The sequence below is a fragment of the Populus euphratica genome, unplaced genomic scaffold, assembly GCF_000495115.2.
Source record: "Populus euphratica unplaced genomic scaffold, PopEup_1.0 scaffold827.1, whole genome shotgun sequence".
NCBI lineage: Eukaryota > Viridiplantae > Streptophyta > Magnoliopsida > Malpighiales > Salicaceae > Populus > Populus euphratica.
Window position 1 is genome coordinate 63,114 of NW_011500689.1, and position 11,377 is coordinate 74,490.

General features: G+C 34.2%; 1 protein-coding gene across 3 annotated transcripts; it reads right to left on the reverse strand.

The window, feature by feature from the left end:
• Positions 1-2,054: 2,054 nt before the first annotated feature.
• LOC105116005 (uncharacterized) lies at positions 2,055-5,836 on the reverse strand. Of its 3 annotated transcripts, none has more exons than XM_011013133.1 (13): positions 5,770-5,836; positions 4,763-5,394; positions 4,347-4,506; positions 3,950-4,150; positions 3,805-3,869; positions 3,690-3,717; positions 3,519-3,610; positions 3,359-3,445; positions 3,200-3,250; positions 2,889-3,110; positions 2,709-2,802; positions 2,434-2,574; positions 2,055-2,308 (listed from the first exon to the last, which is right to left on the reverse strand). In XM_011013133.1, the coding sequence occupies exons 2-13, from the start codon at positions 4,970-4,972 to the stop codon at positions 2,232-2,234; spliced, it is 1,428 nt and encodes a 475-aa protein (XP_011011435.1). In that variant the 5' UTR covers positions 4,973-5,394; positions 5,770-5,836; the 3' UTR covers positions 2,055-2,231. The 3 variants fall into 3 exon arrangements, with proteins under 3 accessions (XP_011011435.1, XP_011011433.1, XP_011011436.1); XM_011013131.1 differs by lacking the exon at positions 5,770-5,836 and having other exon boundaries at positions 4,763-4,987; positions 5,360-5,751; XM_011013134.1 differs by lacking the exon at positions 5,770-5,836 and having other exon boundaries at positions 5,360-5,751.
• Positions 5,837-11,377: the final 5,541 nt, after the last annotated feature.

An 11,377-nucleotide genomic window follows, 5' to 3' on the forward strand; every position in this document is an offset into this window, starting at 1 on the left:
ATTTTTTTCTTCTGTGAAGATTTATTGCTAATAAGCTCTAATTTGTTAAACAAGTGAAGGATTAAAAGATCGAGGAAAAAAAAATAACAAGGAAAATACATGGCCACTTCAAGTTGAAAAAAAAAATATTAATTTGTTCTTTATATTTTTTTATTTTATTTTTAGTCCCTTTGATTTTTGAAATTTTAATTTCATTCTAAAATTTTATTTTATTTTATTTTATTTTTGAGTTTGAGTGTGCGGAGAAAAAATCATTAGATTATGATGATAGAGAAAAAACATCTTAATTAATATAGATTTAGACCATGAAAAATGATCGATCTTGGTATTAATAAATTTCATTCAATAAAACGAGTCTTTACTAGGTATTTTTTAGCCTTTTCATTGCTTAAAATGGTATATATGAGCTTGAGAAGTTTTTTCTGTTTCAAGTTGATTTTGAGTTTATAAACCTGTTTTTGGATTATTTGAGGCTATATATGATTTTATTAAGGTATATAATATATTTTACTTTTTTTTTAAAATAAATAAAGGCAAATAATAAATCATACATCCTATAAAAAAACTAATTAGCTCATGTAAAAAAACTCACAAACTTGGGTTTTTTAACCAAGCTCATGAGCCTTTTTTTTGTGTTTCGTTTTGTTTTATTTTTTTTTTCATTTCAATTACTTTCTTCAATTCTTCAATGTTGGGTTTTTGTTTTTGGTTTTTTTTCAACATATTTTAATAATTTTTAAATATAATATCATCTAATTTTTATTTGATTTACAAATAAGATTTTAACATTTTTTTCTTGATATTAGAAGATAATATATCATGTTGTCTCACTTTAAGTTTTTCTTTAATTTTCTTTAATCATTTTCTTATGTGTTTTTTCTTATATTTTTATTAAATAAAATATTAGTTTTAAAAAACAAGGTTATTAATTGCATTTCTCTGATTCATGTTTATGGTTCATGTTTCGAGATCAGATATTCACGTAAAAATTTATCTCTTAACTTTTTCATTTGATTAAATATTATTTAATTTTTACATATTTTTCACATAAAATGATAATATTCTTTTTCTAATTTGTTTAACCTTGCATAATATTTTTTCCTTTTGATTTTATTCAATTAATTTCATGTATATATATGTCTATTTATATTATCATTTGATTCAATAAAAAGTTAATTGTAATAAATAAAATTGTTAAATACAACCGAGAACAAGACTTGTATTGTAAGATTAAATATCTCAAACTACATTTATTTTTTAATTTTTTTGATTTAGTTTTTAGTTATCATTAATGGTTTTTTTAATATTTATTGGTACAAATAATTTTCAATTTATTTAATTAAACACATGCATTAACTTTTCAATTTACTATTATAATTTCTTATGTAAACAAAAAAAAAAAATTTGTTGAAGAAAAATCATCTAATCCATAACTAATCAATAATATATGCGTAGGCAATAGAACTAATAAAACAATTCATAAACACTTTCTAACTTATCACACATTTATTATGGCTGATTCAATAAAAAACTTATTTTTTATCATTATAAACAAATATCAAACAACTATTTTTTTTAGATTCGATATGCGTAGGCAATAGAAAATTTTATTTTCTAGAAAGCACATTTTATAAACTTAAATGAGTAAATAAAATCTCGATTATTTCAAATTCTTATAAAAAATACATTTCCTAACTGAAACTCAAAAAGTAATATATATATTTTAAATTTTTTATCATCACGCTATGTTGTTCTTGAAGACACCAAACAGCTATTGCTTTGTCAGAAGAATGAAGATCACAGCTGAATACATGCAGTCATAAAACTTACATGGCTCTTGCTCAGAGAGATAGGAATGTCATGTAGAAGAGTCGGGAGAAGAGAGCAAGCAGCTAGATACGCAGTAATCTACAAAAAGGCAAAGCACTGTACTACAAACCTGGGAATCAAACTTGAAAAACGCAGACCTTCATCGACATGGTATAAAATACTGTAAAGAATCAATATGCAGACTTCTTCGAAGAGCATCGTGTCCAATGGGGGTGGACAGAGGAAAAACAGGGGGCTTGCAGTTTTGTTGAGTTTTATTGACAATTTAAAAAATTATAAAGCAAAATGGAATTGAGATTTAGTGTTAGCGCACAAGGGCACTGCCAATTGCTGGTCCTACAGGGGATAAAAGAAGCCAAGTTCAGCTAGAAAATAATGGTAAACTTTGGAGACAAAGGTCCCTAGGAACAAATGTTTTCAAATCCCATGTACTCCTTCCTCTCTATCCTTCTGACCATGCGAGCTATGCCAACACCACCTGTTCGGAAAGAAGTATTCCTTCAGCAATGACGAATCTTCAAGGACAAGATTCTTGAGTGAATCTTAATTTGGAAGTATTTGTAACCTATATATGAATGTGCATCTGTTCAAAATGACACATACCTAGTAATATTGCGCTTACAAAGATAGTGAAGGCCAGAGTGAATATGATCAGCGATGCTCTTCCCAATATGCTGATCAGCTTTCTTATCACGTGTTGACCGACCAAGGCAGCAAGAGTAGCGACAGCGAAGAAGTAAAGAGCTGTATGCCATCAGACAATGATGTAGTCAAGTGTTGTTTTTTCTATAAAAAAGATGGATAATCACTCGGTGCTCATTTTAAACTTGATGATAGCTTTTTGATTAGCAGAGAACTTGGCTAGCGAAGCAAGTTACCATAAGGAACTGGGAAACGCTTGAGAAGGTAATATTCCACGACAGACATGGACGCAGAAAACATCATGGAAAAGGTGGCTGTGGCACTCGACACCTATGTAGATGAATTTTCAATATTTCTGTTTGGGAATAAACTCGTATTTTACTTCTACAAATTGATACGAAGGGAGGAAATTTCACCTGAGGGGGGATTCCCATCTCCAGGAAAAGAGGGCCCAAAATGAATCCTCCACCAAGTCCAAGCATCCCACCAACAATACCAGCCAACAGGCCTATGAAACAATAAAGAACAAGCTGGCGTATCTTCCAGTTTGTGACTGCATCTCCCTTGGATGCAATCTTTCTTCTCCCTTTGTACAGGTTAAATGCCTCATATGAACTTACTCCAAAAGCTACCGGGATCTTAAAGCCAAGAACAAAACATGACACTGTTTCATGAATATCAGGATTAATTTCAGTTGTTTACTTTCTAATTATTGTTGTGAAGGTACCTGCAATATGTTCAATAACCAATATGCGACTGAACAGGTTGTCGAGTAATTCTGTGTCAACCAGACAGGTGCGTTCTCTTCAGTCCAGCTCGTGAACACGCAAAAGCAAAGAGAAACAGTCTATTAAATGAAAGGAAAAGCCCGAGGACTAGATAATACCTTGCCAATCTGCAATGCAAGGATGATCAACCAGACAGCAACAAGAAGTGCAAGTTCCCACCAGTAAATATTTTTAATAATGGAGACCTGAGAATGTTACACAAGTCAGGCTTGAAAAACCACAAGAGCATATCAAAGAAATACAGACAGGTACTCTCACCTGCTCCCTTTTATATTCCTTGGTTTCTGTTTGAGCACCAACTGTGGGGCCACCAGGAGGAGGTTCACCGTCAACCTCTTCATTTCTGTCATCTGATTGAGGAGAAATTAGTCATGCAAGGAAAAAAAGAAGAAGTTTTGAGCATCCAAAAGTTGAATTTCATACACCAACCATTAGATTCCAAGCTTCTAGTAGCCTCCTGAAAATATAAATAACAAGTGAGACTAGCAACCTACGAGATTTAGAATGTCTGTAAATTAGCAGACAGGGAGAGAATTTAGACTACCTTTTTAGTTTTGGTTTCTTTTTTCCATGTTTCAACACCTTTGAAGAAGGCCTTAGTCGACGTCACTACAGCTCACCAAGTATTATAATCAAGAAAGTTGTCCATGATTATGGCAGAGAAAATTGCAACTTTTGTTTATAAATACCTATGAAGAGAACAATCAGCAAAATTGTAATCATCCAGTTAGCAAAAATCACATTGAGAGCGACTCCAATACTAATTCCAAGCACCAACATCGGTTGAAATAAAAGCGCTAGGTCATAGTCAATGACGGGCAGTTCAAGGGTCGGATGTCTCAGCTTCAAGTTGTAGTAAACGGTCGCAGCTGCTCCTCCTGTGATCATACCTGACAGCGTAAAATCCAAAACAGTTTGAGAAACGGTAATGTAAAACTGAGAGTTAATTCTTCTTTTGGAACTTTGGGAAAAACTTTGAGTGGTTTGCTTTTGACCTCAATATGCAGTCCTAATAGCTCAGTAAATCTAGAAAATCCTGAAAGTTGTCAAGTGTTTTGGAACCTGGAAAGATAAATTTCAACTTACATTTTGACATCGCTGTGGCTGATTTGGTATCAAACCCAATGATCAGGGAAAGCATTGGAACAAAAATACCACCACCACCAACACCTCCCACACTCCCACATGCTGCTCCAAAGAATCCAATTATGCTACCCATCACAATTTTCCAGCCAAATCTCATCTCCTGTGACTCCAAATTCCACGAATTATATAAAAAAAGAAAAAAAGTTCATGCAGAAAGATAATAAACAAATGAATGAATCTATCAGAAATCACTTCCTCAGTCCCAATTGACTGAGAGTTTATCTGCAAACCTCAAGAAACTATTTTAAGGTGGTCCGAACTTCCAAACAGAACATGCTGATAGACCCACAAAAAAAACGGCATAAAACACCATAATGTTATATGCAAATCACAAGCTAATAAAAAACTGGATTTACCGGCCAAACATGCGTATACCCTACTCGGCCTTTTTCTCGTACAAGACTCAACATTCTCATTGCACGATGAGACTCGGTTCCACCAGTCCTTGAACCTTCTTGCGTCAAACTTGGTTCCGCCAAAACCAGAATTAAAACCGCAACAAGAGAACCACTCAGGATTGCTCCCAGAAGTTTCAAAACCAGGTGTTTTGCTTGAATCCTAGCCATCGGGTTCCTTATTTCCTGTTTTTGTATTTCTATCAGAAAATGTCTACCTTCTTTGAATATTAATTCTCAATCTAAAAAATTCAGTCCAAGTTTCTGTAACGATTCCTATTTACATATTTTTTAGGCATGCCAAGAGCTAACCTCACTAACTTGCTTAGCTAAAATACAATCAGTAACCTAAGACTGGTCTAACTGGAAACGATTCGGGAACACCTGCCTTCTGGTGAACACTATCCTATGCTGCACAATTTTTCGAGATTTGAATTCAACCTTTATTCTCCCTTTCCCTGGTATCTTTCTTCTTCAACTTCTCTCCCTTCTTCCTAGCTGGTTCTGCTACAATCAAATAGCAAGGAATAAAGGTGAGATAGAAAGAAAGAGACAAACCCGAGGAAAGGGTCTCCTTGAAGCTTTTGAGTATCGTGAAAGAGTTTCCATCAAGCTTAATTTAGAATATCCTATTCCATGCACTATTTTCTTTTTTCCTGGCTAGCGATATTTTTCATTCAAAGACCATCAAGACAAGTACAATAATAATATATTTCCATCAACAGTTTCTAGTGTGGGGGGATGCTGTTAGTCATGCAATCACATATGGGCACCGATTACAAATAGGCCTCAGCCTACAAAGCAGAGAGGCATTCACACACAAATTGCATTAATGTGTATTCTAAAGTCACAGGAAGTCACATGGGACATTTCCGAAACGGAGATACCTCCTCCTGTTAACATGCTCTCTTAATTCTGCCTTCGTATATCTCACAAGTCACTATCAACACAGGGCATGCAGCTCATATTATGCTATCATTGTAATGTGTTCATGAAGAATTGCTCCAGATACAAACATAACATATAGGAATCTAGTATCATCATGTCTCTATATATTAGCTGTACAAAAAGTCCTCTACAAGCTGACTATATAAATCAATATTAATATCAATTAGAAGAATTCATCTTATCAATATTAATGCCATGTACAAGTTGATGTAGGGCCGCCACCTATAAATATATGATATTTCCATCAATATTAATACCGTGGAATAAGACACTTACATCAATATTAATATTGATGTAAATGACTCCCTCTCTACTTGGACAAAAAAAAAAAAAACTTATAAATAAAAGAGTTTAAGATACAAAAATTATAAATACTTTTTAAATGATACTAGGAGAGAATTTATAATCTTAAATCTCTCAGAGTATATTCTCAGCATTGATCATACACAAACTAAGAATAAATATTTTTGTTTTCAAAATTTAATGCTTATTTACTATAACTTCTCATTATAAAATCACTTACTTAATTATTGGACGGTCCCTAAATCCCACAAAAAGAGATTGTTTTGCAAGAAAACAAGCCTTTATCACCAACCTTATGGACCTTTAGTTCTGGAAAGTAGAAGATTGACATGAATTTGTGATCATTCATTATCTAAATGCTAAAAAATCCAAGTCTTCTAGCATATTAGATTCTAGAGCATCATTAATTGACGCTGTCTATAGGAAACTATTGAAAAAGCCATCAACTATTTAAAGCGAGATTTAGACATTTCTAATTGCTATAAATGGTTGATAATTAAAAAAAAATCCTAGGTTGGGGCATATTACGGATCTCCCTGTGAAAGCATACACATTTTCCCTACTAGCTCCCTTAAGTTTTCATTAACTTATTAATCAAGTGTAAGCCCTTCCTCAAGTCATCTTAGCATCTTGAAGGCAACACCAAACCTCACCATCCCAGCAGGTCATGACCAAGGCAACATCTTATGTCCTAGCTCCATAATAAGTCAACCTATTAAAAGATAAATTATCTTACCTAGAAGAGAGGCAAGACAAAACAACATGGAGAGCATTTCACCCAAGCGATTTATTAGCCCTCTGAGGGGTCATTCTCAATAACATGATACCTTTCTAAGAAGCTTTTACTCTAGATGTGATCCCTTTGGTCACCACAGTAAAGAACTCAACTATCAATCTCGCTTTTCCACTGTAGAGTCTTCTAGCTCCCCCAAGCCAACTAGGCAGAAGTTAGGGAGAAACATGACTAGGAGATATTTCTATGATGAGTCTTTTATACTTATATGGATAAAAAAGTCCCCCTTATCCAAACAGGTCTTGCGTAATCATGTCCCTAGAGATTATATCTCCCTAAAGATGACTTTGGACAACTATGATAGATTGACAGATCCTCGAGATCATGTCCAAAACATCCGCAACAACCTTAAGCTGACATCCAAGACAGTGACGCCATGTGTAAGATACTACTAACGACCTTCAAGGGGTTGGCTAGATCTTGGTACAAAAATTTAAACCTGGGCTTTATCACGAGTTTTAGAGATCTCTGTGTGAAACTTATGTTATGGTTTAACATTTACGTACTCGCCAATAGAAGCTTTATAAAGCTCTTTGGCTTAATCCAAGCAGGGAAATCCACTTGAGCATATTTGAAGAGGTTAACTAAGAGATGTTCAAGGTAAAAGAATTGATTAAGCTAGTAGACTCAAAGGCTTTGACAAGTGGAGTTAGAGAATGCTTTTTATGGATAGAGACTTATACGTCTTGCCCGATAGAAGCTTGGCAAAGGTAAAACAAGTAATGGAAAACTATATCCGGGTATAAAAAGCTAGTATTATATGGTATGGATCTCCCTATTTCTATTAGTAGAGTCATTCCCCTCCCAGCAGGGACAATAACTTAAAGCAAAATCATAAAAGACCCATAAGGGAATGCGTTCATTACCCTAAAAGAAGGCATTCTCTTCCCTTGAATGCTACTTTCATCAAAGTGTTTACAACCACCAAGAGGAAGGATTACATTTAATATCCACCCTTTATGATGTTACCTTTATATAACTGCACCTCTAGAAAATCTTGTTTTTTTATACAAAGATAAAGCGCACAACACTCAAGATTACTTCATGTAATAATCTCAAATTACTAGGACAAAACACATATTTATGCTTATACATATTGAAATTATTATATATACAATCTATCAAAATTTTGGCTGTCTCCCCTATATTAGCTATTTCCTGTTACACTTCTAAACACAATTTCCATTCCTGATCCAATCATCCTAGATCTCAAAACACAACAAAGTACTCATCATTTCACCTAGATATTCATATACATGCTCGCAAATACTTATACAATTTAAAGAGAGATAAAATTATAACATATGTATAAAAGTCATAAGAACATCATAATGGTAAAATTTGTTCATATTTATGCATAAAAATTAGAGTTTTGATATCGTTATTATATAATTAAATAGATTATAGTCAATCCCAAAATAATACATATTTCTTCTTTTATATAATAAAAAAAGCAAAATAAGCAAAGGACTACTCTTGACGAGAATGAGAAGGCCTTGAAAACAACAATATAATTATTATGAAAATGAAGCAACTATAACTATATTTAATATTTTGAAATAATAACTCTGCATCCCTTGTCTTTTTTAGTACCTAATACTATAATTTTTGCTTATAATGGCAATTTGTTTTCTGTTACTCCTTTACATCTCATCCTAATATCTTGTGTTGTAACCCAATTTTGGCCCATTGGTTTTTATTTAATATTACAGGGTTTAAAATATAAAATTAAAAAATTAGAGGTTTATTTCAATGAAAAGTATGATTTGTTAGCTTGCACGAAAACTAAAAACTATAATGTGTTTTTGTCATTTTAACCTTACTTTTAAGATAATGATAGCTATTCGCTTTTGAATTTGATTTTAATCAAATTCAAAATTCAAAAAAAAAAATTAAGTTTGATTAAAACTTTATTTTCCACACGTGATGAGACTCTTGCATTATAAATATAAATTTCAATGCATGCAAAAGAAGGGGAGACCCTAGAGGAAAAAAAATCAAAAGAAACCTAGAGAGAGATTATTAAAAGAAACCCTAGAAAAAGCTTACAAAAAAAAGAAGAAGAAAGGGAACACATTACAGAAAAACAAGAGACAAGAAACCTAAATCTATTGCTCGGGGGGGGGGGGGGGGGGTGGGGGCATTACCCCTATCTTTACCATTTGTTCTCATTTCATAAACAAAGAATAAACCAGAATCCCCCTCCTTGTTGGGTTTTAGCTCTATCATAGTCTCCCTTCTCTCATCCATTATAGGACACCAGCTCCTCTACAGTTCGTCTGGTGCTATAATACCCTATCTCCTTTCCCTGGTGAAGCAGCCTCTACCAGTAAGTCTTATGGTGCTACTCCTGGCCGTGTCGACTTTTATTTCCCTTTTAGTCGTGAACAGCAGCGTCAGCGCCATCTCCATACACCATAAGCATGCATGAGCCATCCAACATGCGTTCCTCCAACAACAGCATGTTTTCAAAGAATGAACAGTAGCTTTGTCTTCAACCATGGAAGTCCTTTAGTTCAAACCCAGCACCTGGAGTTTTTTTTCTCTTCTCTATTAAAGCAGTGACAACGAGTGTTCTTTAGCCACCACTTCCTCCTTCTGCAGCAGCTCAGTCCAGCAATAGTAGCGACTATTTTCTTTCTTCATATTATGTAACCTAGTTGCAACATTCAATGACAGTCTATCAATGCAGCTTCTCAGCAACAACAATGTAACAGACTAGTAGAGAGAGAGAGAAAAGAAAGCATAATAGAGAAAAACACGTAGGAGGGGAATAAATACTAGGGGCAGAAAAGCAGGAAAAATAGAAAAAAAAAGAGATAGAGAGGGAGACACAAGGAGCTAAATATAAAAGAACAAGAAAAAAGGCGGAACAGAGAAAAGGAGGAGCTGAATGTAGGGAGTGGAATCCCAGCTGCTCCCTAGAATTCCAGCAAAGAGCTTAAGAAGAGGCTTTGCCCAGAAACGCCAGCACTAGAGTGCAGGGAGTAGGATGAGAAGCCGAATGCGGGGAGTGGAATCCTAACTTCTCCCTAGAATTCCAGCAAGGAGCTCGGGAAGAGGCTTCACCCAGAAATGCCAATGTTAGGTATGTGTTTTTGTTTCCCTTTACTTTCATTTTAATTCATTTGCTATTATGCAAGTGAATTTTAATTCACTTGTACAACGTCACCTTATTATTTTTTGCTATCTTGGTCGAGGGCTCGAAGACGTACTAAAAAGGAGGTAGGGTTTAGGAAATGTATTACCTTAGATGGTCAAGGGCTCGAAGGTGCACCTGAAGGAGGTAGGGTTTAGGAAACGCATTACCTTAAATAGTCGAGGGCTTAAAGGCACATTCAAAAGAAAATAAAGGCTTGAAGACGCACTCAAAAGAAGGTAGGGTTATGAAACATACTACCTTTAATAGTCGAGGGCTCGAAGATGCATTAGAAGGAGGTGAGAGCTTGAAGGCGCACTAAAAAAGATGTGGAAAATACAGAGATTTTTCAAGTGGTCTAATTCTCGTGGGCAGCATGCCCAAGTCAAAAATTTCTTAGAAGTGAAAAATTTTCAAAAGCATTTTTAATTTTGGCCCTTTTTGAGGTGGCCTTCCTTATGATGGATCCTATTGAGGATATCTTTTGTAAGATTTATAAAATGCATTGTTCAATCTTTCAAAGTTAAATGATATGCATGCATATTTACCTGATTTGAAATGTAGCCCCCTATTTTTTCTTAATCTTTGTATTGCTTGATTGGTGAGGACTTGCTACCTTTGATTTGGGTCATCTTTATCATTTGGCATCTAACTCACTCGAGTCGGCCCATATAAGTCTCTTCTTAGATTTGTTTACACAACTCAGCCTTTATGGTGCCCATCATTACCCACTTGCTTACTAGAGATTATCTGTCTCGTCATAAATTTAAAAGGACCATTTATTACTTTGTCTCACTGTTAAAAACATTCGGTGTCACTTGCTGAAAGGATCAAGCTGTCTTTTGTAAACCAAAATACCCTATTATCTTGTTATAGGAAATATTCCTCTCTTTTTCTAGAAGGGATCGATTTTTCTTCTGAACATAATGTTGTTGCTTTGTACTGGCCATTATCCGTAGGTGTGCTTTGTTAGTAACTAGGACAAATAATGGTTTTAAGTGACCATTCTCTCATTTCTTTCATTTTTAGTTTGAATCTTGAAATCTTAATTTTGCATTTTGAAAACAAAATTTGTTTCAATGTGAATTTAAAACAATTTACTTTTGAAATCTTGCAACTCCTTGACTATTTTTTCTTGGAAAAGAGATGATTTGCTCTTGTATTGGTGATATTTTCATTGATGAAGGCACGTCATGAGGTAACCTTCTATTTTTGTGGTTTTCAAAGTAAAGGGTTTGTGAAGAAGCTCGAGGTTTTATTTGGGAAAAAAATGTCTCTTTTTGAATACTCATTTTATCAGCATGAATAATAAAGAGTAGCTTGTTTTCGATGTCATGACTCTTATGAAAAAAATACTCTTTGCATTTTGAGAGCATTGTTTATTGCTCTAGAT

Excerpts from the sequence above, each read along its gene's own strand:
- LOC105116005 (XM_011013131.1), bottom strand. The coding sequence starts at position 5,410 with ATGGAAACTCTTTCACGATACTCAAAAGCTTCAAGGAGACCCTTTCCT. Across the intron at positions 3,111-3,199 it reads GGTTATTGAACATATTGCAG|ATCCCGGTAGCTTTTGGAGT; the intron begins GTACCTTCACAA and ends CTTGGCTTTAAG. Across the intron at positions 2,575-2,708 it reads GCGTTTCCCAGTTCCTTATG|CTCTTTACTTCTTCGCTGTC; the intron begins GTAACTTGCTTC and ends GATGGCATACAG.